This window comes from Psittacula echo, assembly GCF_963264785.1.
Source record: "Psittacula echo genome assembly, chromosome: Z".
Classification (NCBI taxonomy): Eukaryota; Metazoa; Chordata; class Aves; order Psittaciformes; family Psittacidae; genus Psittacula; species Psittacula echo.
In genome coordinates this window covers 82,652,126-82,679,985 of record NC_137742.1, presented here as the reverse complement: position 1 = coordinate 82,679,985, position 27,860 = coordinate 82,652,126, and the positions used below count along the sequence as shown (strand labels likewise).

At 41.2% G+C, this 27,860-nt stretch overlaps 1 protein-coding gene across 1 annotated transcript in view; it reads right to left on the bottom strand.

Moving 5' to 3' along the window:
• Positions 1–27,860, bottom strand: part of ZCCHC7 (zinc finger CCHC-type containing 7) — a gene marked incomplete at its 3' end in the record, with an annotated part of 119,778 nt that overhangs the window by 90,960 nt on the left and 958 nt on the right. The window contains exon 2 of the mRNA XM_080638352.1: positions 24,781–25,485. Coding sequence (XP_080494478.1) covers positions 24,781–25,468 — 688 coding nt within the window. The 5' untranslated portion in view covers positions 25,469–25,485. The remainder of the gene's footprint in view (positions 1–24,780; positions 25,486–27,860) is intronic.

Genomic DNA, 27,860 nt, shown 5'->3' with positions numbered 1-27,860 from the left:
GTGGCATCTGGACATTTGCAGGCCTGCAGCAAATACTCTCCTTGAAAATTACTGCCCCATGCTCTTTTGCTCATACATGGTTCACTACGAACCAAAGTATTCCTTGTTGCAGTGATACGTGCCCCTCTGATAACTCAAAGCCAGCTCTGGGAGTGCCAGCCAGTGTGTGCCCATAAGCAAGGCTGAATGCCCCGGCCACCACCTGGTGAAGATTTAAGCTGTGCTTAGCTTTAAATGAGAATAATCCTAAATCTAGAGGACATAAGCATGCATTTGACGTTAAGCACATGTTTGAGTGTTTTGCTGAACCAAAGCTTTCCTGCATATTTCCGTCTCATTCACTGCACACTGTTCAAATTATTAATTAAATGCCTGGGCAATTTTAACATTGGGTTTTATTGTTCTAAGTAGTTCAATTTTTCTCTTTAGAGCTAGTTATTTCTGTGATTTTTCCCAGGATTTAAAAAAACACTCTATCATGTTAAAACTGTATAGCAACTATATAAAGCTATACACTGAAATGGATCATGGAAAAAAAAAATCCTTTTCATAACTGCCCTACATCCAGTCTTTAAACCAGATTTTATGTTGAGTTGAGACGTAAGATATAAACACAGTCCAAAACAAAGTAGTGCTTGAATTTTAAATATACATAGTACAGACTGAATCATTGATAGCACTGTAGTATTGCATTGCAAGTAAAAAAGTCTGTAATTGTCCAAATCTAGATTTTCATCCAACGAATACTGTTCCATCAGCCTTATTCAGGAATCCAAAATTCCTCCATGGTTTGAAACAGAGGTGTCTGTTCACTGAGTGTCCCTGAGGACCTCACTGCAGTCAGACAGTACCAGGCACCGAGACCCTTGCGGAGCTCAGCTCTTCTGGGTTCAGACTCGCTTCTAGCCCCTGACTTCAAATACTGCATTCACGTTAAACCCACCTAAGATCACAGTTTTCACACCACCAAGTTTCCCTTCCCACCCAGACAGCTTTTAGAATTGAGACTTGGAAAATATCCAAGTCTGAAACAAGGAACACTATGCGCTAATGCTTATTTTAAAGGTTTTTTAGAAGTAACTTGCAACAGAATATAGTGATACATTATTTAAAACTAATATATTATTAAAGATGAGCATTTAATGTTATAACTGCACTGCCTAACTTCTAAATACTTGATCCTTCAACCTTTTCTATATTAAAAGATTATTTTTGCACATAATTTCCCCTTTAAAGGAAACAGAATTATTGATAACACCTTCATATATTAGAAAGCTAAAAATTCAGATGCTGTAAGCCCATGTAGTCAATAAAACTAAAAATTTCTTTCAAATGATATGCAATTAATTTATAATCTTTCACACATCTGCAAGTATTGCAATATTGCACTAATTAAATGTTGCATATATTCTAGTTTCTTTCGTATTTAATGTGTCTTAAAATTGGTTTCTTCTCAAAAGCTGGAAATAGTCTTTGAAAAAAACAGTACAGCATTATAGTGACACAAACAGAAAAACTTTTATTAACATCAAAGTTAAATAAAAGCAACTGGCAACAAATTTTACAATTCATTTATTTAAATGAAGTCCTCTGTCTTCGCAGTGATGCTTCCTCAACTGAGTATTTGACTGAAAGAGACCACTGTGCAGGAGCTGCTCTGATTTCATTTATATTCCCATGCAGTAAACAAGAACTTTGTCTTTTTCTTAAACTGGGCAGGAATAGGGAAATGGGCCTGAGTTGCCCAAGCTCAGAAACACTGCCCAAATTGCAGAAGGCCACAGCAGGGGCTAGATCTCAATTGCAGCAGTCACAGTTTAGAAAAACTCTTCCTGCTCAAAATGAGTTTGATGTGTTTCTGGAAAACTGGGAAGCACACGGCCTGCCCAGGGCTTTCGCATCTATACCTCGTTCTCAGAAATGCAGCACTTGTTCAGAAAAGCGTTTTGGATGCCAGCTAAAACCACCCACACCCTTCTATCCTGCGCTTCCTTTCTATCAGTCTGCTCCACTCAGAAGAACACAAAACCAAGAGGGAGGTATGGTACTTTTGCTCTGGCTGTGACCTAGAAATTATACACATGGAGTAACATCGAGAGCAAGCAGCATGTGCTGTGTAGTACAGGTGCACTTACACCTCTATGCCAACAACTGGTGTAAATCAGCAGACCATGTAAGACATGCTACAGAGCTTTCCCGTCCCCTTTTTTAAGTAAAGGAAAGCCGCCATGTTGAAGACAGGCAACTTACTGTAATTAAGGCTTCTAGAATCTGTTCTTGACTATCATAATACAGCAGAAAATGGTTTCCTAAGATTTTGAAGGTCAGTTTTGCATAGTATGTGACTGTTTGACTTCACAGTTACAGCTGAGGCTGAAAGAGCATCACTCCATGCAAGCTGTTCATCAAAACCTGTACATCGTCTGCTGTGCAGGCCTTTCCTGAGCTCCTCTCATCCTTTCCATCACACAAAGTGTTTTCTTTCCATAAAGCAGCATAGTACTTTTACTTCCTAAATCCAACAGTATCTGCTGAGTTTAAGGGGATCTCTGCAATAGAGAACTATATAATAAAAACTTCACTCAGTTCTCTGATTTAATAGTTCATGCCATCATTGGACCCTGCTGTTACCTGAATAAACTATTCTGGTTTTTAATTGTGCATTTTTTACTTATCTATATGGTCACACTTCAAGCATGGTAGCCAGGATTTCAGAAATAATAGCAAATATAACAGAAAAAAGATACACACTGAAGTTTTTTGCACTAGATTTTCCTCTTGCAGGGGTAACAGAAGCCAAGAGAAGAATTCAAATAAATGTTACAATGAAAACCTGAATCTAACTCTGCTCCTCAGATTACTACCTTTTCCATTTCAGGGACAAGTTTGTTTTCAACATTTTTAGTAATGCACTGAAGATTATAAAGTCAAATTGTGCTTTGAGTAAACAGTGCAACTTGGGAAACAATCCAACAGGTCCTGTATGTGAGCAATAAAGAAATTACACTATTTACACCAATAAAAATGGTGCACTTTATAATCTGTAACTTCCCCTCCACTTCCAAAAGCAGCAAATGATTGCTATCTCTTAGCCTCTAGCTATGGAAACAGTGGCCTATCCTGGCTTTGCTGGATAGCTGCACACCCAGCCTCAAGAGCAGAGCACCTGCTGCTGCTGGACCACCAGGGCTCTATCCTCAGCCCACTTAAATGACTCATAAGATTGAGACGACATGATGGATCAAATGGCATATGAGTTATTACCATGACTGCATCATAAATGGGGCTTATGATTGCATGAACTCGCTATCAGGGATTTATAAAGTGCCAGAAACTTTTGGCCTTTGTAATTTCTGTCACTAAAATTAATCACATTAAGACTTACTTACTATGAAAAGCTTTTCAACATTTTAGTACTGTTTTGCTAATTTAAAAAAAAAATAGAACTAGCGCATTTAGCTCTGTGTGTTATGTATCTTTGCTAGAATTAAGGAAGCCTTGTTATTAAATAACCAAATTAACTTTTTAAAGCATCATGTAAGCATCATAACCAGCAGCTTGAGGTATCACTGAAACTCACTTCAAACTCAGACAATGAACTCTTGCCCCACAAATTAGAAAGCATACCAAAATACACACACCAGCTCTGCTAGCCTCCAATGAGGACTTCCCCATGCACCATGGCTTGAGGTAGGGCTACGGCATGGCAAGATAAACTTGTGCTCCTGCAGCACTGGTACATGGCCCATGTCTGCTGAAGCTCTGTACCATCACCCTCAAGGTGGTGGCCTGTGCTTAAAACAAAATCTGTAATTCACTGTAACAGCGATGTACTTCCCAAGTAACGCCATGACAGGATTTGAAATGAAACGCAGCTGAGGAAGGGCTGCTGTCAGAAAGGAGACAGAAAGGACAAGGGCTGTGGGACCCTTCTCCCAGCAGCCCCTGAGCCACAGTGTCTTTGGTGGCGTATCTGCAATGAGAGACAGAGCACCCACCCTACTTGTGGTCCTCCTTCGGGGCAGGCTAGTGGGTGACCTGGGCCACATCGGGTGCTGCTAAGCCCCTGGAGTGCAGAGCTGAAGCTCTGCCAGGTGCTGGCTCTGCCTCCTCCAGGGTGGGATTGCGGGGTGAGCCAAGAGCTGGAGGTGAAAGCTCTTCATCAGATCTGCTGCTTTCTCCTCTCCTCAGATCAAGTGATGCTGACATCTTTTCTTCTGGCTATCTGGCCACTAGCTCATGGTGAAACACAGGTCTTTCTCCTCACTCCTCCTCACCACCCTGTGCAGTACTGCTACCCAGGCAGCAGCCCTCTCCAGGTTGTGCCCAATGTCCTCCCCATGCCCTCCTTACACAGTGCACTTCTCCCTCCCTGCCTCCCTCCCTCCACACAGATAGAGGAATTGTCCAAACCCTCAGCATTCCCATCTGTCAGACAGCTCCTCTTCTGACCTTGCCACACCTGGTCTGTTATCTCCACCTTCTATGCTTCTGCCCAGGTAACTTTCCCATGCCATAACTGCGCATCTTGCATGTGTCTCTTTGTGTCACCAGCTGTGGGTTCCCAGAGGGTGAAGCCTCTCTGCTTTTCTCCACAGACTTCTAACAGTTCATTTCTGGCAAGGAACAGGTAGTGTGGGAAGAGGGTGGACGGCTGTGCAAAGGATGAACGAAGCATGCACACATCACACCAGCCATTTTGGAAGATGGTGACGACTCTGCGTGCCATGGGGAGGAACAGTGGGCCACCACAACATGGAGAGCTATGTCAGCAAGGGCTTAGCTCAAGCGGTGCAAAATGTACCCATCATGATCACAGGCAAATTAGAAGTTGCCCAACTTTACCCAACATTCTCACTATGCTTCTTTACCAGAAGATTTACCATACATGCAATGTTGGCTGTACTGAAGTCAGGACTCCAGCAATATTTCTTACAAGAAAAAAACAGAAAGGTGCAAGTGAGACAGGCTGAGGTACCATCTTAAATAAAGTGATTGCATATACAGAAGACAGCTGGAAGATAATGCTGTGGAAAGTGGTTTCCTAAAAATTAAAAAACGGTGACATAGATTTTACTAACATCCATGAAATGCAGATGTTGTGAACAGACTGACCTCACCACTCTAACTGCACAGGTTAGGCTGTTCCATGAAGGATAACAAATATTAGCATGTATGCAACCAAAATGCCCCTGAGAATACTCCAAATTCCTATTTAAATGTAGGACTTGTTGACAGAATGCAGTATCTCAATCACATTCTTACTTAAAGTTCATCCTGTAAAAAAATGTGAGTAAGATAACACATTCTATTTCTCTCTGACTTTACTACAAAGTTTTTCTTCTGGGTAGTGCATGTCTTCTCTCCACAAGTCTTAAATGCCACCACAGTTTCTGTATGAGCCTCCATGCTGCTCCAGTGATGCTCACCACAAATGCACCATGAAGTTTTGCACTGTAGGATATTAATTACTGAGGTAATAGAATCCTCAAATTTCTTTGAATTACAATCCTGGAACCTTAAAATCCCACCTACTCTGCAGGGATTTCCTACATTGCAGGCTCATCTCCATTTAATAACAAGACACCCCAGCCAAATGCTCTTCCTTTCTAAGATGTGTGAGATTACTGACTTGGATTTCTGCTTTTCCAAACATAAATGAATGCAAGAAATTTGATGCGGTCTAAGCCTCTTGTGTTCAAAATCTGAGCCTGATAACAAAACCTCTTGAGCTGCTGCCTTTGTTTACTTGACCAAATGCTGTAATGGCTGGTGGCAGGAAATTCTCCAATTCATAATTTTACAAAGGTATGAAGTTTAGATATCTTCTTATTTATCCCACTTTTGTTCTTAAGCATGACCCATTAGCAACCCACATATGCAATGCACACTAAAATAAAAAAAACCTAGGCTAAATTGGTTAACACTGAAGACCCCCAAGATTCAATTTCAAGTCACAGCTGCTTGCATCATCCGGAGGCTGGGGAATAGCCTGTCTGTCTCCACATGGTCAGACTGTCCACACGGTGGCACTGACCACATAAGCCCGCAGAAGACCACATGGCTGCAAGCAGCTAGACATTTGTCCTCCAAGCCCAGTGGGAGGAGAGCCCCATGCAGAATGAGGCAGCGCAAATGACAACTGCCAAAGACAGGGCTTGACACTGTTATGAATCCTGTGCCTAAGCACAAGTTAGCTGCCACTTACCACCAGACCCCTTCCTCTGGCCAGGAACTAATCCCATCAGAAGTGTGGGTACACACATCGAGCCACCAAAGCTCAGGATTGCCAAGGTTTATTCAGGTTGGGCACAAGACTATGCAATCACCCAAGCCACTATGTCCATTTCAGGCCATCATAAAGTGTGGTACCCCAGCAGCATATGTTGGTTGACACAGAGGCACTGGGATGCTTCTCTCCTGCTGCATGCCAGCTGCTGGAGGGCTCACCTCTCTTGCTGGCTCAAGCACTTGTGTACACTTGCACTCTGAGCAGGCAGTCATCTTAAACCCAGATCTCCAAGGAGCATGGCATAGAGACACAAGTAGCTCAGAGGCCAGTGTGGCTCTGGCACGTCTACAGACTTCTGCCAGAGCTCATGAATCCCGCAGGGACTGAGCTATATTTCAGAGGCCATGGGCTGGCACTTAAGTTTCCAAAACATCTTGTAGTATGTGACCATCTGGCTTTTCTGCTGATTTGGTTACCTCATTTCTTACCTAATGCAAAATAAATGAGCATCATCACACACACCTATCTGTGCTCACATGGGTAAGAAAAGGCACTACCTGTGAAAACCTTTCAACTCTCTGGATTGCCATGCTTGCCATTGCCAGATAACCCTTGCTTTAGAGCAGTGATAGGATCTTCTCCTTCCCATCTGAGGTTATTCCTTCTGCAGCCAGCCTTCAGACTATCTGATGGTTGGCATAGGGTCTCCCAGGAAGATAAAGAAAAGCCTTGCTTGTGGTGCTGGTTGCAAATGCCTCCAATCTTCTAACTTCATACTTGCTGACTTTAACTGCCTGTTGCAGGGGGGATTGAAAGAGGCAGAGTGGCAAAGCAAACCCAACTCAGCTGCTAGCACGCACAGATGTCTAAGTTTCTGCCTCCTACCCCAACACCAAATTCAGTTCTGTTCTCATCTTCCACCTCATTCTCCATAAGGAGGGTGTAAAAAAAATCTATAGATAAGGTGAGCAGAATTCAGAATTATTTGAAGAGTGGTAGCATTTTGTTGGCTGGGGGTCTCTTTAAATCCTGTATAATAACGAAATGACCAGCACAGACTAACACTAAGATGACAGTCTAGACAGAAACACTACTCAGCGAGCATCAAGAACCAAGCCCAATGCACCACTAGTGTCAGCATTCAGACATTCAATGCCACCTCATAAATTCACATAAGTCAGAAGATTCTCTTTCCTAAGCCATGGAAATTATCCTATGCCTGTAAAACAGCATTTAACAGCTGTTTTTTCTGTCTTTTGTTTGGTGTGGTAACTAAGATATACTTTAAGGCCACTATACAGCTGTTTGGTTTCTAGCTCTCATCATAGTTTTCAAAATGTATGAATAGTTTAAAAATACAACATTGACGGTATTCCAATTAAATAAAAATTTGACAGTATCTTTCAAACTATTGTACGTGCCATCAAAAATATTATCTGTGTAATTCCAAAGATGAGTTCCTTACTATTGAAATTATGTCAAGGGATTACTTTGGAGTCAGGGAAGTATAGGGCAAAAAGGCCAAGAAGGGTAATCTGAATTCTCAAAGATGGCAATGCAGAGTTATTGGCAAGACAACAACAGGCCCTTCTTCTGTACTTCAGATGATACTGTAACTTGCTGGTGGAACCTGGAAGAGGTGCATAAATTATTAATCAGAAAAATAGTGGGAAAAGGAGCACACTAGAGAAACAGTAATATTTTGTCTCTTTTAGGATCAAAAATAAGTGTTCCACATTTATGAGGAGGCAGTAAGACTGATTGTGTCCCACTGTGTCTGCCAGTCAGCAGTCCTTACACCTGTAATGCTGCTCATATGTGTCCAAGCTCTAGCACATGACGAAAGATGCACATCTTGTATTAATCAAACAGTTCAATCTAAGACTCATGTTTAGAGAAGAATAATTAAAACATGACAGATGTGCAAGGTATCTGTTAGAAAGCAGCATTCAGGAAAAAAACAAGCTTCGGCAACTGAAGAGCTTGCTGCTTGGAGGAACTGATAGTGGCAGAGGAGCACCACGAGAAAAGATGCTGTTTGGGCAATGTTCGGTGCAGCACGCCTGTCCTTTCTGGCCCACAGAATACTTCATCAGTGAAAACCAAGTAAACTAAAAGCATACCTGTTATCAATACTTACTATAAGAGGAAGCACACAAGTTAGACTAAGGGAGATCAGTGACCCAGGTTACCATTTTGCATCTCTTGACACACATGGCAAAATTTACCCTGAGTTCTCTTTAAAGCAGCCTTGGCTTTTTGTGGGGAAGATGATCAGGGATTAAAGCAATCAGAATCCAGGCAACAAACTGGTTAAAATGCCACCCTTGAAAAGGCATTAAAAAAGCAACAGTAATCTCACTTTAAAGGAAGTCAGAGAGAACAGAATGCTTTGTAAGGGTTCAGGAAATTGCAAACGAAAACATGAACCGTGGCAGGAATTCAGTCCAACAGGATGGTGTGCTTACAAACCCCCTTGTGTCTGAGTAAGGAGAGCCTACTTTACTGCCCCTGGAAGCCAGCCGTTGTTTGCTTGATATCTAAAGCAGATTCTTCTCCATCCCTTAAACACACCCCTGCCCTACAACCTCTCATCTGGCAGTGACATTAGGCCTTTAACATTTGGATTTAGTACATCCCATTCAAGGCACAGAAATCTTCAAGAAAAAGTAACCTGCCTACAGAACCCAGTAACTTTTACTATTCTTTCTTTCCCTCAGCTTGTTTATTTACTTTCAAACACAAAGATAAAGCACTGCAGTATCAAAATGAAGAAAGCAGTTATCTTGATACCACACGTTAACACTAAAGTATCTTTCCAAAGGTAAATCTTGCTACTGCACTAAAAAGGACTGTAAAATTAAATTTCTCCAATATAGAGTAGACATATTAGAATTTATTTTTCAGCTTTCAAAATACTTGTGCTAATGTGAATTATTCACTAATTTATTACTTGTTATCCTCCCCTCCACAAAAGGAGAGTCTTGTGTTACAGATAGAAACCACTACCACGAGTGTTTTTTACGACTTGAAATCAAACAAGGTTTTTTTCTGTTTCCTTCCAACTTATTTATAAAGATATATTTATATCTTTAAAAAGATCATCATATACTGTAAGGAATCTCTCCCTTTCTCTCTCAAAAATAAAAGGAGTTAAACTGAAGAAGAAATAGCAAATGTTACTTTAAAAGTTGTGCTACAGTAGTTGCCATGCAGTCACATTCTGATTTCTGCAAAGCTTCTGCAAGGTCACTATCTCCTACAGCATAAAGATTAGCTTTGAAGGAGCAGCTTTCAATAGACAAGTGTTAAAGGTGAAAAAATCCAAAATGCAGCTATTTCAGCTGTGAATCACAGCTGTATTCCCACCCTATAACAACATTTCCTTCATAGACTCATCTTTCTGCCTCAGAAAACAGGAATGAAATAAATTTGGAAATAATATTTCTATATTTTTGCTGGTTTAAGAAGATTATTTAAATGCAAGAAGCTTATTATTTTGCAAATTCATTTCATCTGTTTTTCTTATGCATTTCAGAAATTGATATTGAGGGTCCAGGACAGAACACAACAGAAGTTACTAGTGCTAATATTTTATTAGCAGTCTCTGGCATTAGCAACTTAGCACAACTGTAGGATTTTTTTTTAATTGTTATTAGCTATTGTACATTTAAATTTCAGAAATAACTAATACGTATCTCTTCACAGATACTCCATCCAAAAATGTTTTATTTAACATTTGTGTAATTAGAGATACTATATGTACATAAATGTAATAAAAATACAGCAATGGGTTTTGTTAAATAGAATTTGTGTGTACAGAGCTGAAATGCATATAGGTAGTGTATTTGTTTCTGGAAAGATACAATGAAAGTTTATTTTGAAGCTCTATCTTTATACTACATTTTGCATAAATGTTTCAGAAATTGCCCTATTAACCAAACACAAACCAAAACAGTCTTCAGAAAACTCCATGCTAAAATGTAAATGAGTCAGGACCATGCCTTTCTGGCTGCTGTAAGATGAGCCATTGCCCCCTTTTCTCTGATGTCTCTTTCAGACCACTCCCCCCTCAGTTCTACAAGGGTAAAATAACCTTAACTTCTAAATTAAACACATATTCTTAAATCACTGATTGTTTCACATTTACTTCCCCAGATACCTTGCAACATTCTTTATTCTGTGACGTGCAGTGCCTAGGACACAATGCATTCTGCACAAATCACTGAGAGAAGAGCAATAGCAGTGATTTTAATTACTGTCGTATCTCATACAGTACTTGTGAAAACATTGTACTATATTGCTGTAATTGTTCCACTGCTTATAAAATATAATAGAAAATAGAGGACTAACTATTTTTATCTCAAAAACCCCTGTATTCCACTGCTTAGAGCAAAAAGCTGAGAAATCATGGGGTTTTTTAATCAAGATGCATATGTGGGGTTAGGATGCTTGCACTATGCAGCTGAATATGGAGGTTCAGCACTGTCACTTGTATACTAATTTAATTAAACAAGTCATTAGTCAACTGTTTTCAGCCCTAAGCAACAGTAGTATTTATGCTCGGGTCACTTGTCCTAATTTCTTCTCACTGAACCACAGTGACATTGTCGTAATTAAACTGTAGAATTTTAAGTGTGGGGGCAGCTGAAGAAATGGCATCTGCTATTGATTTCTTGATGTCATTTTAATTTTTCCTCCTTCTTTTATCCTTTTTTCTTTTCTTTGATGAGAATTGTTTGCACAGACTGATTTTTTATTCATTCCATACAGAATTGTGTCCTATATGGCATTTCAGTTTATTAATAAACTTCAAAATCACAATAATAGTTAAATTTTGGAAAACAAACTGAAAATAACTTGCTGACCATCTAAATCACAATTCAGACCAGAAGAACATTTTTTATTCTTCTGCTCATTCTTGAATTAGCTGACAGTAACAATAATTTTCATGTTTTTCTCATTAAGTATATAACTTTTTTTAAAAAAACAGCTATTATATTAATAGTTAACATAACTACTGTATTAAACCAGCTATCCATTTCCTCTAGAACAGAAGAGCCACTTAGACCTCAGTCATTTCCCAGTCTGGTTTATTCTGGAAACTCCTGATCAGCCCACCGTGGTCAGTCCTATCAGGAGGAGATGGCAAGAAGCCAATTCCAGTCAGGGTGACCGTCAGATTTAACGCTAACACTAGATGTTAGCAATCCTGTCCAGCCTCTCCTTTGGATTTCAAGTGGCACACCCAAAGTTATAGCCAACATAATTACCAAAGAGTAAGATGAATTACAAAAAACATCCCACTTATGACGGTTAACCTTAAAAACATAAACCCCCATGACTTTACTGCAGCATGCTTCCCACTGTTTGTACTGGGAAAGCACAGTTTTTGATACCTGTGCTGTGTTCAAGCTGCTGTGTACAATGGAGTTCTGCACTGGAAAACCTACAGTTTCCACAGTGGGGACATTCAGGTTTTTGCTGTGTGATTGCAGGGCATCTGAGCAGCTGTGCTCTCTGGCAAGGGTACTGCCGATATTATAATCCACCTGCGCTGGGAAACTATCATGTTTCCTTCATGTACTTACATTCTCAGAGAACCTAGAGAGAGCTACATCAGAATTAAAAATTGTTCCTGCAACTGTAACATTTCTGAACTACTGATAATGATTTTTTTTTTCGGGTGTATTTTTCATTTATGCCTATTTTAAGAGTAGATGTCCTCTGATACAAACTGGAATGGTCATACAGGAACATCAACTGGGAAAAGGTCTCAGTTTTACTGATTAAAAAAAAAATCAGATATTTGCCAAGTTGAAAATAAATAAAAGTTTCAATGAAGTTATCCTGAATAACCATTATTTTTCTGATGCTTTTTATAACACCAAAGTAAGGCTACAAAAAATCTCTTTCGGGAAGAATTCAGTTCCCAAAGAGCCTGCTTGCTCCTTCAAAGTCCCACAGATTTTTAGCTTCACAAAGCAACTCCAGACTAATCAAGCTTTGACATGGCTTTGAAGGTGCATTCTCTGTGGTGATGAATTGGTATACTAAACAAACTGAGTAGGCTTTAAATTAACTAAATATGTTACACGAAGTGACTTACAGGCTCAACAGCGCAAGTACCACTATCTCATCAATAAGGGCAGTCACTCCAATTTCAAGGCAGTCCTATTTTTCTGTTCATGTGAGCAGCCTCAGGTCCAAGCAACTGCTGTTTTCCACCCTGTGACAGAGCGCTATGTGGCTGCTGGCAGACAGCTGCCAGGCTTCCTCATCTCTGTTTATTTTCCTTTTCAGTGCTAAAAACACAGGCTGAAAAGCAGTTACAGCCAGGTTTTAGTTTCTTTCCATTTTGATGCCATTGTGTTTCTCTGCCTCACCAAGTACCTGGAACATTTTCACACGGTCCTTTTAATTATTTGAGTCTGCTAAAAAATGTATTTCAAATGTGTATTTGCATACAAGGGAAAGTACTATCCAGCTTTTGTTCCTCAGAGATTGCACATGTGTGCCATAAAAAATTACATCAGTGACAAACGTCACTGAAGTGTCATTCATGTTTAAAAACACACTGCACTTTGGACATGAAGACTAAGACACATAACTAAAGTGCAAACTCCCCACTTAAGACCTGAGGGAAAGAGAGATTACATAAAGCCTGCCAAAAAGGACTTTTGCTATTTTACAGTTTCTTGAAGTTGGTAACCTTATGGCTGTTAAAAAAAAAAAAAAAAAAAAAATTACAAAAGAAAATCACAAATATTTGGGTTCAGACTGGCCCACAGCTACTGTAAAAGCGGGCAAGGAGACAACAGCGGGCTGGGTTCCAGAAATGCTTCCCTCCACTCCCCACAAATGTAGTCAAACAGTGAAAAAATATGACAACGAGAGACAAAAGCCATCACGAACCTCTCCGATGAGAAACTAATTGGTGCTAAACACACAACGCCTTACATTTAATCCCGTTAATCACCAGACACGGAAAGAAGCGGGATACTCGCTCTTCGCCACAGCCCTGGCCAGCCGGGCTGAGGGGGTGACCGCGGCTGCCCCTGACATTGACCCAATCCCTGCGATGCGGCTCGCTCGCCCCGCCCACGGCGAAGCCCCTTCTCCCCGCGCACCGGTGGCCTTGGCTCCCGCCCATCTACCGCTGACCGACGCTCCCCTCGCGGCGGCCTGGCCGTCGAGGACGAGGGCGGGCCCGAGAGCAGCGGCGGACCGTCCAGCCGTGAGGGGAACGGCGGGAGGGGAAAGAACGGCGGCGTCCGGCGATCTCTGCGCGGGCTCCCCTCAGAGCTGCAGCGAAAGAAGCTGGAGCCCTGTGGACCGTGACCGTACCTCATTACCTCACCCGTTCGCCGGGGAGTTATGAGGGAAATGGCATCGTTCCCCTGCACAGAGTGCTTGGAAAGAAACATACAAAAACATGGGTGAAGGCCCGAGTCCTGGGTGTGGGGCTTCACTTTGACAAACGAGTGTAGCACTGGGTCATTTTAAATACCAGGGTTTGCTCTCTGGATAGCCAAAAGTTTCCAAAACTTTTTTTTCTTTTTTAAGAAGAGTATATCAAAAATTAAATTACATAAAAGCATACAAACTAAACCCACTACTGCATGAAAAGCAAAGGTAGCACGGACATATCTCACAAAAACACTTCAGGGAACAAACTGCTTTCATCACTGCCCTAGAGAAACCCCATGGAACCATGCACGGGAGGCGTAGGACTAAGCCCTACACACCACGAGTGCCTCTGCTCTGACTGCTTTCCTAAACTGCTGACAGATTTCCTAAACTGATCCTCTTTTTAAATATTATGCCAAAACATATCTGTAGCCATTAAAAGGTTGGATGAGGCAGTCCCTCCAACACATGCCCACTCCACCTTAGCTGCACCAGCAGCAAAAGTATGGTTAAATGACACAGAAATTGTATACACCCTGAAAAGCATGTCTCGGGGAGCAGTTCTGTTTCATGCTGAGCCCATCACACAGACTTCAGCCATTCCAGCAGCAGGTGAAGGCCAGAAACACTGCTGCCCCTCTCATATTTTGGAATGTCAGAAATCCCTATTTGAAGTTGTCCACTTGCTTCACTTTAGTTTTCTTTGTGACACTGCGTGCCAGAAATCCTGCCTGAACACAGTGCAAGTGGAAAAGCTGAACCCTCGCATACGCATCTGTAAACAGACATATAAACACATATATGTGCATATGCTGACATGGCATGCATATGCACATCCTTACACATGCTTACAAGCAGTCCTTAACAGGGAGGGAGCCCCTCACATCACGGATTGGCAGCCGGATGCCCCCACAGCTCCCGGAGGAGGGGGAAGTCCCCACACCTCTGCAGCTAAAGTTTTAAACCTACAAGGTGCAGTTACCGGCTCAGTGCTTACCTTCAAGCAGTGTCTAGACCGGGAAGTGCGCACAACAAGAACGCAATTCCTGTCACCACAGAGGTTTTGCTGCCTCCGCTTAGAAGGGCAGAGAAAACTCTGGTGTTTCACCATGCATAGAGAGTTTCAAAAAGAGACTGAAGAAAGCATCTGGCAGCCTCCCCCATTCCCCCTCCCCCCCTTTGGTTGTTGGGGCTTTAAAGGAGTTGATGAAGGGAGATTTATCCACTACTGAGGGTGTCTGGTTCAGACCTTGCTGCTTCTGGCACTTCAGGACTCTGAGGAAGGACAAGCACAACACAACAGCCTGTGCACTGATAAAGGAAGTGAAAGCAAGGGCAGGATTCAGTCAGCCTAGGACACCTGGACAGTGGCTGAAGGACCAGCGAACAACTCCAGGTCTACACTGACACCGCGAGCTTCTTGCCTGCGTATGCCACAGTTCTCGCCTGGCAAGCCTCTGAAATAAAATCACAAAAGGCGCACAATACTTTGATAAGGAAGAGCTCTGGAAATATCAGTTATATACACTAGCAGAGTACAAAGGCAACCATTATAAGCATGCCAGGACTCGTTAGCTTGTGTTACAGATACTGTCTGTGTACATCTGCATATGCACAGACACTACAAAGTCCAAGGATCTATTTTTGTATCTCCTCTAGATTAGAAAATTACCACTGAATACCAGCTGTCACAAGATTAATGGTCACTGTGGTGGTATCACACTACACATTTTCCATGCTTTTCAGTGAGAAACCTACACATTACCTAATGTGCTGCATGTGTCCCCATTCTGACAACACAGCAGTTCAACCCACTTGCAGCTCAAACTTTCACAGCAAATCCCATCCATACCAGAAGGTAACAGAGTGAGCTCTCTGCAGTGGAAGAGACCAAATTTGTCATTTCTTCGTGAGAAGGATAGCACATACATACTCTACATTGCTCTGAATGTCAATTTTGCCCACAGCTTTGAAGCACAAAACCACTTCTGCTAGGTGCTCCTATGAATAGGAAGGCACAAAATACAGCATTAACAAGCCATCTTATTCCTCCTATAAGTCCTCCTCTAGGTTTTTGTTCTAAAATCCACTAATAAAAACTTTTTCCTTTGTGCTTATTCATGCACGTATCTGCATGATTTATATTCCTTTGTAGCAGAACCCAAACTTTATTTTTTCCCTTTTTAAACCCTTAAGTCATTTATTTCCAGGATATTACCTGCTGTGTTTTTTAATTACTTAAAAATCTTGAGCTTCTCCTTCAGAAGAGTTAAATTAGTTTCCCACCAGTGTTCAAAAATTCAACTGCAATATGAGTTTTTCCCCACCTGTAAGAAACCCAAAGAAATAGGGGCAAGGAAGAAAGATCAAACTGGTGACAGAAGTGAAAAAAAAAGTCCCCTTGTAACAATCAACAGAATAGCAAAAAAAAAAAAAAAAAAAAAAAAAGGAGAAAGTGAAAAAGTCACCCAGAATATATGACCATGTAAGCATGGGCACTCTTGCAGAAAACCTAGTCAGCAATCCAGAGCCATAGGAAATTTAAATTAGAGCTAAGGTACACAATAGCAGAGAAATCTGTGCAGATAAAAGACCTGCTCAGGTTGCAGGTATACTTAGTCTAGATCTCTTCAGCTTTGCAAAGGAACTTTATTAGTTTTATTAATTTTTTTCTTAAATAATTAAGAGATTCGAGAGTATCCACACTACATGGTAAAGAAGATTAAGTTTTTTTCATTAATCAAACTATCCATATGCATATGCTGTATCTTCCAAATGGTAGGTGTACTTCCACTGCTTATTACCGCCCCGGGGTGCATTCTGCTATAGTAACTCATACACAAAATTCTCCTGCTACATTTAAGGAACATTAAGGCTGTAGCAGAAACAAGCAAGAACCCCCTGCATTGCAGTAAAAGCCCAAGTGTTTAGCCAGGGCAGTTCTGAGGACCATATGCTGATAAAGGGTTTCAGCAAACACACAAACTTTGTGCTTGGTGACATCAACCTCCACTTTCTGTGCAGCTGGCCTGACCAGGCACCACTCTGTTGGTTCATCCTTCTGAGTGGGCACAAGCAGGCAACCCCCAGCCCCACATGCCTGGCACTGCTTGGGAGGAGGGATGGGACTAGGAAGCACAGGCAGGGCCCTAGCATGGGTGCGGGCACAGCCTGGGCAGGAGCACTGTGGGCCATGGGCTTGCACCCTCTTCCAGAAGCCCCTCAATCTCTAGGCTTCGGAGCAGGTGACGGACAGCACGGCTCCATGTGCATGGCTTACCAGCCCGCATGAACACAATTTCCAATACTGGCTATTTCCAAACACACATTAATTTTACACTGAGACATCTTTTCCGCCAGCCAACCCCTCCAGCTGCTCAGCACCCCACGCTCGGCCTCCCCGAGGAGATGCCGTGCTCCAGGTAGCACAGCAGCTTTGCTGGGGACAAGGAAACCCCTCGAAAGGGGACGCAGAGCCACCAATGGTGTGACATGGCTGCAGCAGCAACGTGAAGCGTCCCAGTGGCCTCCCCCCCCTCAAGAAGAGGCAGATGCAAGAGGAGAAGCTGCCATTTGTATGCGGCAGCGTGCAGACATGAACAGCCAAGACATAAAACCTGGCTTTGCAGGGAGGGTGTCTGTTACACAGAAATTTGTGCATGAACTACACTAATAAGTCTTGCTGCTTTAAAGAAATGCACTAGATACCATTAGGTATTAATAATAAAAAATATTTAAATTGCTAAACTGATTTTCACCAAGAAGTTGTGGGGTTTTTTTGTTTGGTTGTTTTTTGTGGGGTTTTTTTTGTATGTTTTTTTTGTGGGTTTTTTTTTTTTTTTTACTTTTAAAAGCAGCTTTTGCTGAAATTGAATTCAGCAATTCCACAACCTAGGCATCCAAAAAGTACATGGAAGTATGGCTCTTTAAATAGTTCTTCTGTGGCCTAACACAATGAAAAATGTCTTTTAAATATTTTCGTAGACAAACTAACTTGGTGCTACAAATATCAAGATTCTAGCACAAAAACATACGATCTCGTACAAAGGTTGTGTTCAAAAATAGCTGTCAAGGGAAAAAGTAAAGAAGTGTGACTAAGTATTTTTTTGTAATTTTAGAAATAATGCTTTTCATTGTTTAAAAATACACAAATGGATTTCAGTAACACAGAGCACAGAAAGAAAAAGAAATACAGATGCTGTCAGATTTTTTAATAGTTTCTGTGGTACCCCACATAGATAAGAAAAGAGTAAGTCACGCATCTAGAAGAAGCCATTTAAAACACTGATACTTAACAAAGGGTATTTCCTTTTTGAGCATGGCTGACACAGATAAAACAATAAGCTGAATTTATCAGACTGCTATTTTCATTTTGACTCTATAAGCTGTAGTTACTGCTGCTGAACAGAAAATTCCTTCCTCCACTGTTTTTTTAGGGAAAAGGCAAAATTAAAATGCTTTCAAATTATTTTTTTTTTTCATTTTTTAGACATTTTTTAAAATGGTTTTATTCACTAAATATTCAAATTATTTTCTTCAGCTCTTTTTCATTCGCAGGTGTATTTCTGTTATGGTTTCTTTGACTACATGAGAAAACTTGATTACTAAGGCTATAAGCCAGTATACAAAAAGACCTCTAAACTTGGAAAACAAGATTGAAATGGGTGGTAAAGTGGAAGAAAAAACTGCTTTGGAAATACTAGCTTGCATTTTGTTTATGTCTTTTTGTACAGGGCAGTTTTACAAGACACTAAGAGCAGAATCATAGAATCAAAGAATGGTTTGGGTTGGAAAGGACCTTAAGATCATCTAGTTCCAACGCCCTTGCCATGGGTCTAAAATCCTGTGCTTCAAGTGAAATGATTTACCCCTTGATGCTAGCTTCCTTTCATTACTACTGTCCACACAGGAGATTTAAAATAGTTGTATTTTACCAACTTCAGTAAGTCAGTCTGATAGGAAACACAACAATTACTTCATCTCTTCAGATAGCTAGAAGATCATGTGATAAACAGATTTAAAAATGCCTCCCAAGACCCCTAAAGCCCCAGCTGAGCTTTGCACTTTCTGCTCACAGTCTACTGCTCTTCGTCTGCATGTGATCACCACTACAGGCAAAACTACACCAAGAACGGCTTCTATGCAGTTAAAAAAATTTCTGACATCAGAGCACAGCGTCATCCTTAGTATGGAGCTTCTCTGTGCCCCAGGCTGGAGTGAACATCCACTGAAAAGGCACTGCACCTGAGCAGAAGCTAAGTTGGTCCTTGGTTTGGGGGCTCTGCTGCGGAGGGCAGGACCCCTGGGACACCAGTGCTGCAGCTGTGCCCAGCAGCACACATGGGAACTGTTCAAACCGTCGCATGTCTGAACATGTCATGAAAACACAGCCAGAGCTGTGAAGGAAGCCATGTCAGGGCTTCTGATGAGGCTCACAGTTTCCAGAGCAAGGACCATGAAGGGCATCTGAACACAACACTTTACTAGGGGAAGCCAATACCCAGTGACAGTTACTTCTAAGGGCAACTTCTTCTGCCAGAAATAATGTCTCTAGTGATGCTCTTGGAAAAACCTCACTTCTGTGTTAGTAAGATAAAAATCAGAGCAGAGATGAAAACCACCATCCTCTCTCTGGGGCCCCAGCAGAGTACATATGTGCTGTTTAATAGAAACTTTGGATTCAAAACCAAACACACTCACCACACTCCACAAACCTGCCAAACCAAGAGTGTGGCCACCTTAGCCTGTTGTCTCTGAGGGAAGTACTAGGTGGGCAGAGGATGGAACAGGAAGATAAATCAGTTTCTGTACCCCTTAGGGGCTGGGCATCAATGCTGCAGCTTTGAAAGCTGTCTTTCCAAAAGTCACAAGATAAGAAAAAAACAGACATTAGGATTGCAGCTATATGTGGGCGAGCAAATATGTTAAAAGGTAGCTTTTAATGAAGAAATGGATGAAAGACTTTCAATGACAGGAGATTAACATTCTTATCATATATACTCTTACTGGAAAGCAGAGAAGAGTGGAGAATCCTTGAAGGATCTGGAAATGCTCCGACACTAAAAATTAATTCACTACATTTAGTACACAGTACAGTTTGTAATGATTCTCTTTACACACCTTCTTCTGTACTCTAAATGTTTTAAAAATCAGGTAAATCCTACCAAAGACCCAGATCTGTTAAATTACCCATTTCTGAAACACAACGTGAAGCAGGCAGGAAGGACCCTTTTTGCAAAATAACAAGCAGCAGCAACAGCATGCACTTTTCCAAATGCCACACAAGGAAACCCACCGATGGCCAGGTGGGGCAAGTAACACACGCAGGGATGTGGTCGCCATTTTTCCGATTAGCCAGCCCATCTATAGGTCAAGTGCCTGCTTCACTTCCAAGTCATGCACAGTCTCACACAGAAAAACAAAGTCAGGATAAGGAGGGACACAGTCACTACAGACACACAGAGTGCTTTCCCTGATATCCCGCTATGTGAAACAAGAAAGTCAATGCCCATTTTCATACCCCAGTTAATGAAAGGCTGTCAACCAGCTCTGTGTGCTTAGAAACCAGCAGACGCATGATGAAAAGTTGTATTTTACAGAAATATGGGCACAAGTATGGTGTTGCTTAATGTGGTGTTACAGAAGCAGAAATAAGAAGTGCAAGGCATCCAAAGCCACTTGAAAAGAGGGCAGAAAAGGGAGGAAAGGTTTTCAACTGTGTACTGAACAGCAGGGTTTGTGGACCAGCTATAACTTTCAAGATGCCAGCTGGAGGAAGAAGGGTACAGGTGATTCTTTGTTTACCATCAGGAACTAGAGGTCATTTCCCAAGGCAAATGGACATCTCTTCCTGTCACATATGGTGGTGACTGAAGCTTTCTGGCTGTATGGGGAGAGGATGCTCTGAGCATTGGAGGCACTAAGAAAGCATTATTTGTTTATACAGAATATTAAAAATTATAAGTCTGCTAGAGAAAAGCAGGCAAGTAAGATGTACAAGAGTTACCAGAATAAGAGGATACACTTAATTCCTTTCCTTGAGGAGTTATTTCTGACTCCAGTGGAACCTCAGCATCTCTATTTCAGGGCCTCAGACATGAAAACTCAATGAAGACTCATCCAACAACTGACACAAACAGCTACTCTTAGCGTCAGAGAATTGTTCACATTTCAGTTCCCTTTTTAACGTGTAGCAAACTGGACACTAAGCACACCATGACACTGTCACGGGAGATCTATCCCACTTACATAGTCACTGGCAGTGCTGGGGGAGAAAAGTCTTCACCAGTCACTACACTTTCTGTCCAGCCTTTCTGATACTACAAGCCCTAAAATAGTAATTTACATACTGTGCACTCACCTAAATACGCTATCTCGTTCTTTAGAAATCCTGAAAACAGAACTGTGTTTGTCTCAAAATAATTTAAATGAATTAGCAGATAATATCTTCGAGAGGATAATTTGCTAACACACATTTTTAAAGTGCATTTCTTCCTTCAGATTTAATAGGTTTATGTTTCAGCAAAGGAGTCCTTTATAGTCTATAGAACTGGAGATACAATGCTGCATGAGCTTAGTGAACAAATTATGATTACATTAAAAAGATTTATGGTGTTTGTTCTCTAAAACTATTCTGATGCTGCTTCAGCTTTTCATTACATACACACACATGTACAACACCAATTTATTTTAAGCCTGTGCTTTGCATCCCTATCACCATACATAAGAGAAACAGAGCAGCTGAAACAAACTTTTGCATGCCAGAGTCACCAAGTAACAATTGCTGGAATTTGGAATGTGACAGAGCCACAGGGGTTTGGTCAAAACTCAGCCCTGCAGTGCCCTCAGGTGATCCCTGTACCAGAGCCAGCACCAGGGCATAAGGGTTCTGCTCTGCTCACTGCATACACATCAAATGGATCATCATCAGCTTGTTCATAGTCAGAGGAAATGCGTCAAGGTGAGGTTTTCTGCTATGTCTTATATACATAGAAAGGCAAAAGCTAAAGTGAAAAGGAAGATGTGTGTGTACAACAGCACTTGCTGCCTGTGCCTGATGCATGTTGCATACATCTCACATTGCCAGGTACAAGGCTGCTGCTGGCAAAACCACTACTGATGTGAGGCAAGGTGCAAGAACGGGTTTTGAAAAAGTTCTGACGTAGCTTGAGAATAATAATCAGAGTAAGACAAGAACAACTATATTTACTAGCCTCTAGTGTGGCTGTCTGACTTCCCATTCCAGCATCTCAAAACATACCTATATTGCCTACATTTAATGAAACAACTTTAATTCTGAACAGTTGCACAAGCTATAAAGCACAGGAAAATTCTGTTCATTACCTGCTTTGAATGTGGCTTGCTTATTGTCAGCATCTATGAATATATGTATATATGAATAAGAAAAATTACTACACTTGTTACAAAAACATAACGTAAGTTAGCACAATTAATTTTTAAAAGCCTCTCTTGATTAGCACTATCACACCTTCATAAAATATCATGAAGAATGAAGAAATGAATTTTCATTTTCATGTTACACCTAGTAAGCATAATTACTCTGATAAATTAATTACAGAATGTTTCCCAAAATGTGTATGTGTAATTTTGAAATAAGCTTAAAGTCTTAAGCAGTGTTTCTTCTGAGGGTTTTTGGGTAATCTTTAGCACTACCATCAGCAATTTTGGTACATAAATCCAAGGAGATACACAGAGTAAACTGAGCAAAAGAAACCTAGATCCAAGATATTTGCCTGCCCAGCAGTTATAAGAAAAATAGCCACTACCCAGAAAACATATTAACTGTGCTATGTGGTCACCACACAACACCAAACATTTGCTCCCCAAGAAGCATAGTAACTTAAGAAGGACAAGCTAATTAGCCCTAGAAAGGCTTCAAAGAAAAGGGCAGTATATGAAAATACAAAAAAGAAAGAGAATGAAATTTAGCTACTTCAAGTTAATTCTTAGAAACTGCATTTGAAGAGATCTATACAGAGCAGAAAATCACATTAATTCCTAATATAATATGGCTATCTGGGGCTCTGACATGGCAACTGAATGTTCTGCCACTTTTCTGGCATGGCACTGGGAATAGGGAAAGCCTTTCTTAGATCTCTGAAGCTTGGGCAAGCACACTGGCATCATTAATCAATATGCAAAGTGGATAGCTGTGCAAAAACAAACAGGAACAATCCTAAGAAAAAATTATTGGACACTTACAGGTGAGAAGCAGGCATTTTACCAGAAAAGAAGGCAAAGACTATTTCTCGGCTTGCCCCTCACAAACAGCTTAGTAGCAGCATATGAACAGTAGCCCTGTTTAAACAGCCACCCTGACAAAAAACTTCACTGGTGTCAGCCTGGAAGTCAGCGCTGCAGAACTCTCCATTTCCCTGAAACCAAAACCACCTCATTTACATGCTCACCAAGTAAAACTGTTGTATGAAAAATTATGTAATTGAAAAATTCAATTAAAATTTTTACTAAAAATAAAACCAAGCAATAAAAATCTTGCCCAAGGTCCCCAGTGATGTAGCTGGCCAGGCTAGCCCTGTTACCACAGCAGCCAATCTTCCAGTAACATTTTCTCTCAGACTGGCAGGGGACGCTGTTTCTGGAAATGATCTTTGTGCTTCGTGGAAACCAGTGGGCAAGAAAAATGCATGACTGATCATCTAACAACATTTTTAGTTGCTCGTGACAAGGTATGTATTACCTAGTGTGTTTATTACAAACACACATCTAAAATCTCATCTGAAAACTGTCTTGCTAACCACCACATTTACTAACTTTCTGCACCATAAAGTGGAAGATTAATTTACAGAATACCAAAGTGTTACATGTTAAATCTTAGCAGCTGATAATCTCTCTGAGAAACCATACAAGAAGTTACAGTCAAGTTTAGGTCAACAACCCGAACTGCCAGACCCTGAATGAGCAGTTGCAGAACCTGCTTCAGCAGAGGGAACCAGCTCAGGTCTCCCTCTGTTCTTGGCCTCTGTCCTGAGTTCAGCTGCAACAGTTATTTTTCTCCTTCCTAGTAGGTGATGCAGTGCTGTGTTTTGGCTTTAGTCCAAGAACAGTGATGGTAACACACGGATGTTTTAGTTTTGCTCAGTAGCACTTACCCTGATCAAGGACTTTTCAGTCTCATGCTCTGCCAGTGAGGAGGGGCGCAAGAAGCCGGGAGGAAGCAGAAACAGGACACCTCACCTAAACTAGCCAAAGGGGTATTCCATACCACAGCACATCATGCTGCTCTGGTCAGGCTGGGTATTGGTTTGCCGGTGGTGGGCAATTGCATTGGGCCTCACTTGTGTTTATTGGTTTTTTCCCTTTCCCTTTTTAGTTTTATATTCTCTTCCCTTGTAATTTCCCTTATAATTATTATTAGTAATAGTAGTAGTTTTGTATTATACTTTAGTTACTGAACTGCTCTTATGCCAGCCCATGGGGTTTACATTCTTTCAGTTCTCCTCCCCATCCCACCCGGAGGGGGAGGGGAAAAAAAGGGGGTGTGAGTGAATGGCTACAACAAGCAAGGGTGTTTGCACCGAAGTGAGGCAGAACGGACAGGGGGCAGAAATCTTCTCACACAGAAACAGGAATGAGACTGCTTTCTGGATTATGAGCACTAATTACTTTCCTATCCTGCAGCACTTTTCAGCAAACTTTTTATTGTTACACACTTCCTAATCTTCCACACTTCTGATCTTCCTTATGTCTTTAGTTCTCAGACTGTTTGGAAGTTTTTTTTCTGCTTACTTTGTTTACAGTAAGAAACCATTGTACTCCCTCTTTATTTCGCTCCCTCTTCCCCTTGCTCCCCTTAACTTCTTATATGCTTTTAGGAATACTAAATATATGGGAAAGTTCGAAAGTTGACAGGAGTTACTCTGATATTGCTTCTAAATTTCTACCAGCAAAAATAATGTCTTTCCATACATGATACGACTGGAATAATGGTATTGAAGTGGTATAAATAAATGGCTATTTCTTTCATCATAGTTCCATACCCATCATTACACACTTCCATTTGCTTTCTGTTTATCTTTCTTTTCAGACATTGACATTAGTATTGTTGCAGACAAATCCTCATGCATACAGAAAAACAAGGGATTAAATAAAGTACTAACCTTCACTGACAGGACTTGCACAGTCTTCAAGGTTCAACAATATGTTTTCATCTCTGTCATCTGCACCTGCTCCCAGAAGCATCCAGCTCTCGACGTTATCACTTTCAGATGCCAAACTCTCCTCTGAGCTATCATCTATTACCAGCACTTCTTGGACGGCATGAGCTCCAGGAGAACTAACTGGGTTATGCTTCCCACTAGTGCTTTTCATTTGCCTTGAAATGTCTATGCCTGACCCAGCAGGATACAAGGTATTACGTCCAGCAGCTTTGGCATGATACAGCATGGAAGATCTTGGATGCGTATGTATTTCACCTTGCGCTACAAAACTTCTTGACTTCGTTGCTTTGCTTTTGTAAACACTGTCTTCATCTGATGTATCAGACAAGACAATGATCTCAGAGTCATCTGAAACTTGAATACAAGGCACAGACTCAGTGATGTTCTTGTTTGCATGCTGTTTGTCAGTTAGAACTGAACTATGACCAGTAACTCCTGAAGGTCCTGAAACTTCAGCTTCCTCATCCATTTCCATCGTGCCGATTTCCTCAAGATTCTGGGAATAGTGGATCTGGCTGTAGAGATGAAATTCCACCTCACTGTCAATGCCATCACTGGATGACTCCTCGTGATAAAGTTCATCTTCATACATTTTAATAGCCTCAGCATCTTCATATCCGACAAACATTCTGGAAGGTGAATAGTCTGTATCCACAAAAATCACAAAGGTTATATCAGAATGATCACAAATGTATGCCCAAAACCCTATTTCAAATTATACCTTTCTGAAATTGCTACAGTTAGTCATAGAGTTCTGCATACAGAACATAAAACTGAGCAGATTTAACAGCTACAACAATCAACGCTCAAATTCATAATAGCAAAAGCTACTTAAGGGTGCATCTGCTTTAATCTTAGCTATTGCTTTAAACTCAACTACTTTGTCTTCTAAAAGTTGCCCCTGATATGTTCTCAGCCTCCAGAGTTTCTCTCCGTCCTGTGTTCAAAACCAGGGTACCTTCATGGATTGGGAGCCAAATGAGTGTCTGAATCAGAATTTTGATTGTTCCACCAACTAGTATTAATTCTGAGTACTTCACAACTCCATAACTTACTTACTTTGTAAGTAAGGTCTTATACACATACCTGAAAGACAGAGAAGGAACAGTCAGCAGTATTTGGCAGAAGCAACTTGGAGCCTACCTACACCTGGGCTGTGGATTCACACGTATACTTCAGGATTTATTCCTATGATGAGAAGTGCTAGGGCTATGATACAGAAACACCCAGACACACTCTACATAAGCTCAGGTGTGAATATAGCATAAAGAAAAAAAAAAGGATAGTAAAGACAGTATGGAAATCTGCAGCCTTCATACTGACAACCATGTCACACTGTCCCATCATGACTTAAGAACTGAGTTACAATGCCATGAAAATTCAATTACAATTCTTTTAGAACTGGGGAAAGTAAACCTGCAAACAGCATTTGCCCAGCACAGCATTAGCTATGACATCTCTGTGCTGCTACCAGTTAAGCAATAATTATCTAGAACCTTTAAAGGCCCTGGTGTATCTAGGACTAAAGCCCCTGTTTCCCTGCTCAGGTATGCAGCAAGACTCCTTTTTAAACACATGCACTTTAAGAGCTGGCTGATGGGACAAAGTTCACCCTCAGCAAGTTTGCAGATGATGCAAAACTGTCAGGAGCAGCTGATGCACCAGATGGTTGTGCTGCCATTCAGAGGTTCATTAGAAGGCTGGAGAGGTGAGCAGAGAGGGTCCTCATGGAGGCCAACAAAGGTAAATGTAAAGTCATACAAACTGCTGCCAGGAGAGCAGGTTTGTAAAAAAAGACATGGAGATGGGGCAAGTTGACCAGAAGCCAGTACATTTCTGGGACAAAAAGCATCCTGGGCCCTTGAAGAACATTGCAAGCAGAGTGAGGGAAGTTATCTTTCTGCCCTAGTCAGTGCTCGTGGGACCACATCTGAAGTGCTGTGTACAGCTCTGGGCACTCCAGTGCTAGAAAAGATGGACATACTGGAGTGTGGCAAGGGACTATTAAAACCATCAAGAAACTGGACAATCAGTCATATGAGGCCATGCTTCTGCTGGACTGTTCAACTGTTCATCCTCAAGAAGAGGAGGCTCAGGAAGATCTTATCAATGTACATAAATACCTGGGGAGGGGGCGTAAATAAGACAGAGCCAGGGCCTTCTGAGCAGTGTCCAGCAACATGATGAAAGGCAACAAACCAAAAAAAAAAAAAAAAAGGAAATTCCATTTACACATAAGAAAACCCCTTTTAACTCTGCTGCACAAAAAGACTGTGGAGCCTCTGCCCTTAAAGATGTTCAAACCTTAGCTGGATACGGCCCTCAACACTCAGCTCTAGGTCACCTCGCTTTGAGTCAAGGGGGTTGGATGAGACAACTGCTAGAGGTTCCTTCCAATCTCAGCTATCCTGTGATCCCAACCAAATGGCGAATGTCTCTAGAGTTCGCTCCCTGCTCCCTAGCAAGAAAGGCAATCCGGGGACATTCTAAAGTTACTGTGTCTAATTCACAGGATACCTTATTTCATTGCCATGATCACATCATGCATGGAGGAGACAAAAGGAAATACTTTCTCTGAAAAGCCTATCTTTATTTCTGTATTACAGTTACTCCTAGGGAAGCCAACAAGCTTTTTTAGAAAGGAAAATTATCAGATGGAAGTTCAGTTTTTTAGTTGTAGAAGTAAGTTGTGTGGTATTGTTTAAATTCACATACTGATACACAAGTACGAAGACCCAGATTCAGGAGCTTCGTATAGAAGTAATTTGTGTGATGATGGTATTTAAAGAACCCAGAAGCTGTTATTGACAGCTTTCTGTGCACACCCTGCAAAAGGCCTTCCCTGATCTTGATGGATTTAACGTCATTTGTATTTCTGTTATACCAGCAGTCAAACTAAAGAGGAAAACACTTCTCCCAAGGAAATAAACAAAGCAAAACCACATAAAACATGAGCATGCAAGCAGGAAAATACAATGCCAGCCATATGCTGTACTCTTTTCTGTTTAGGCTTCCAGTAG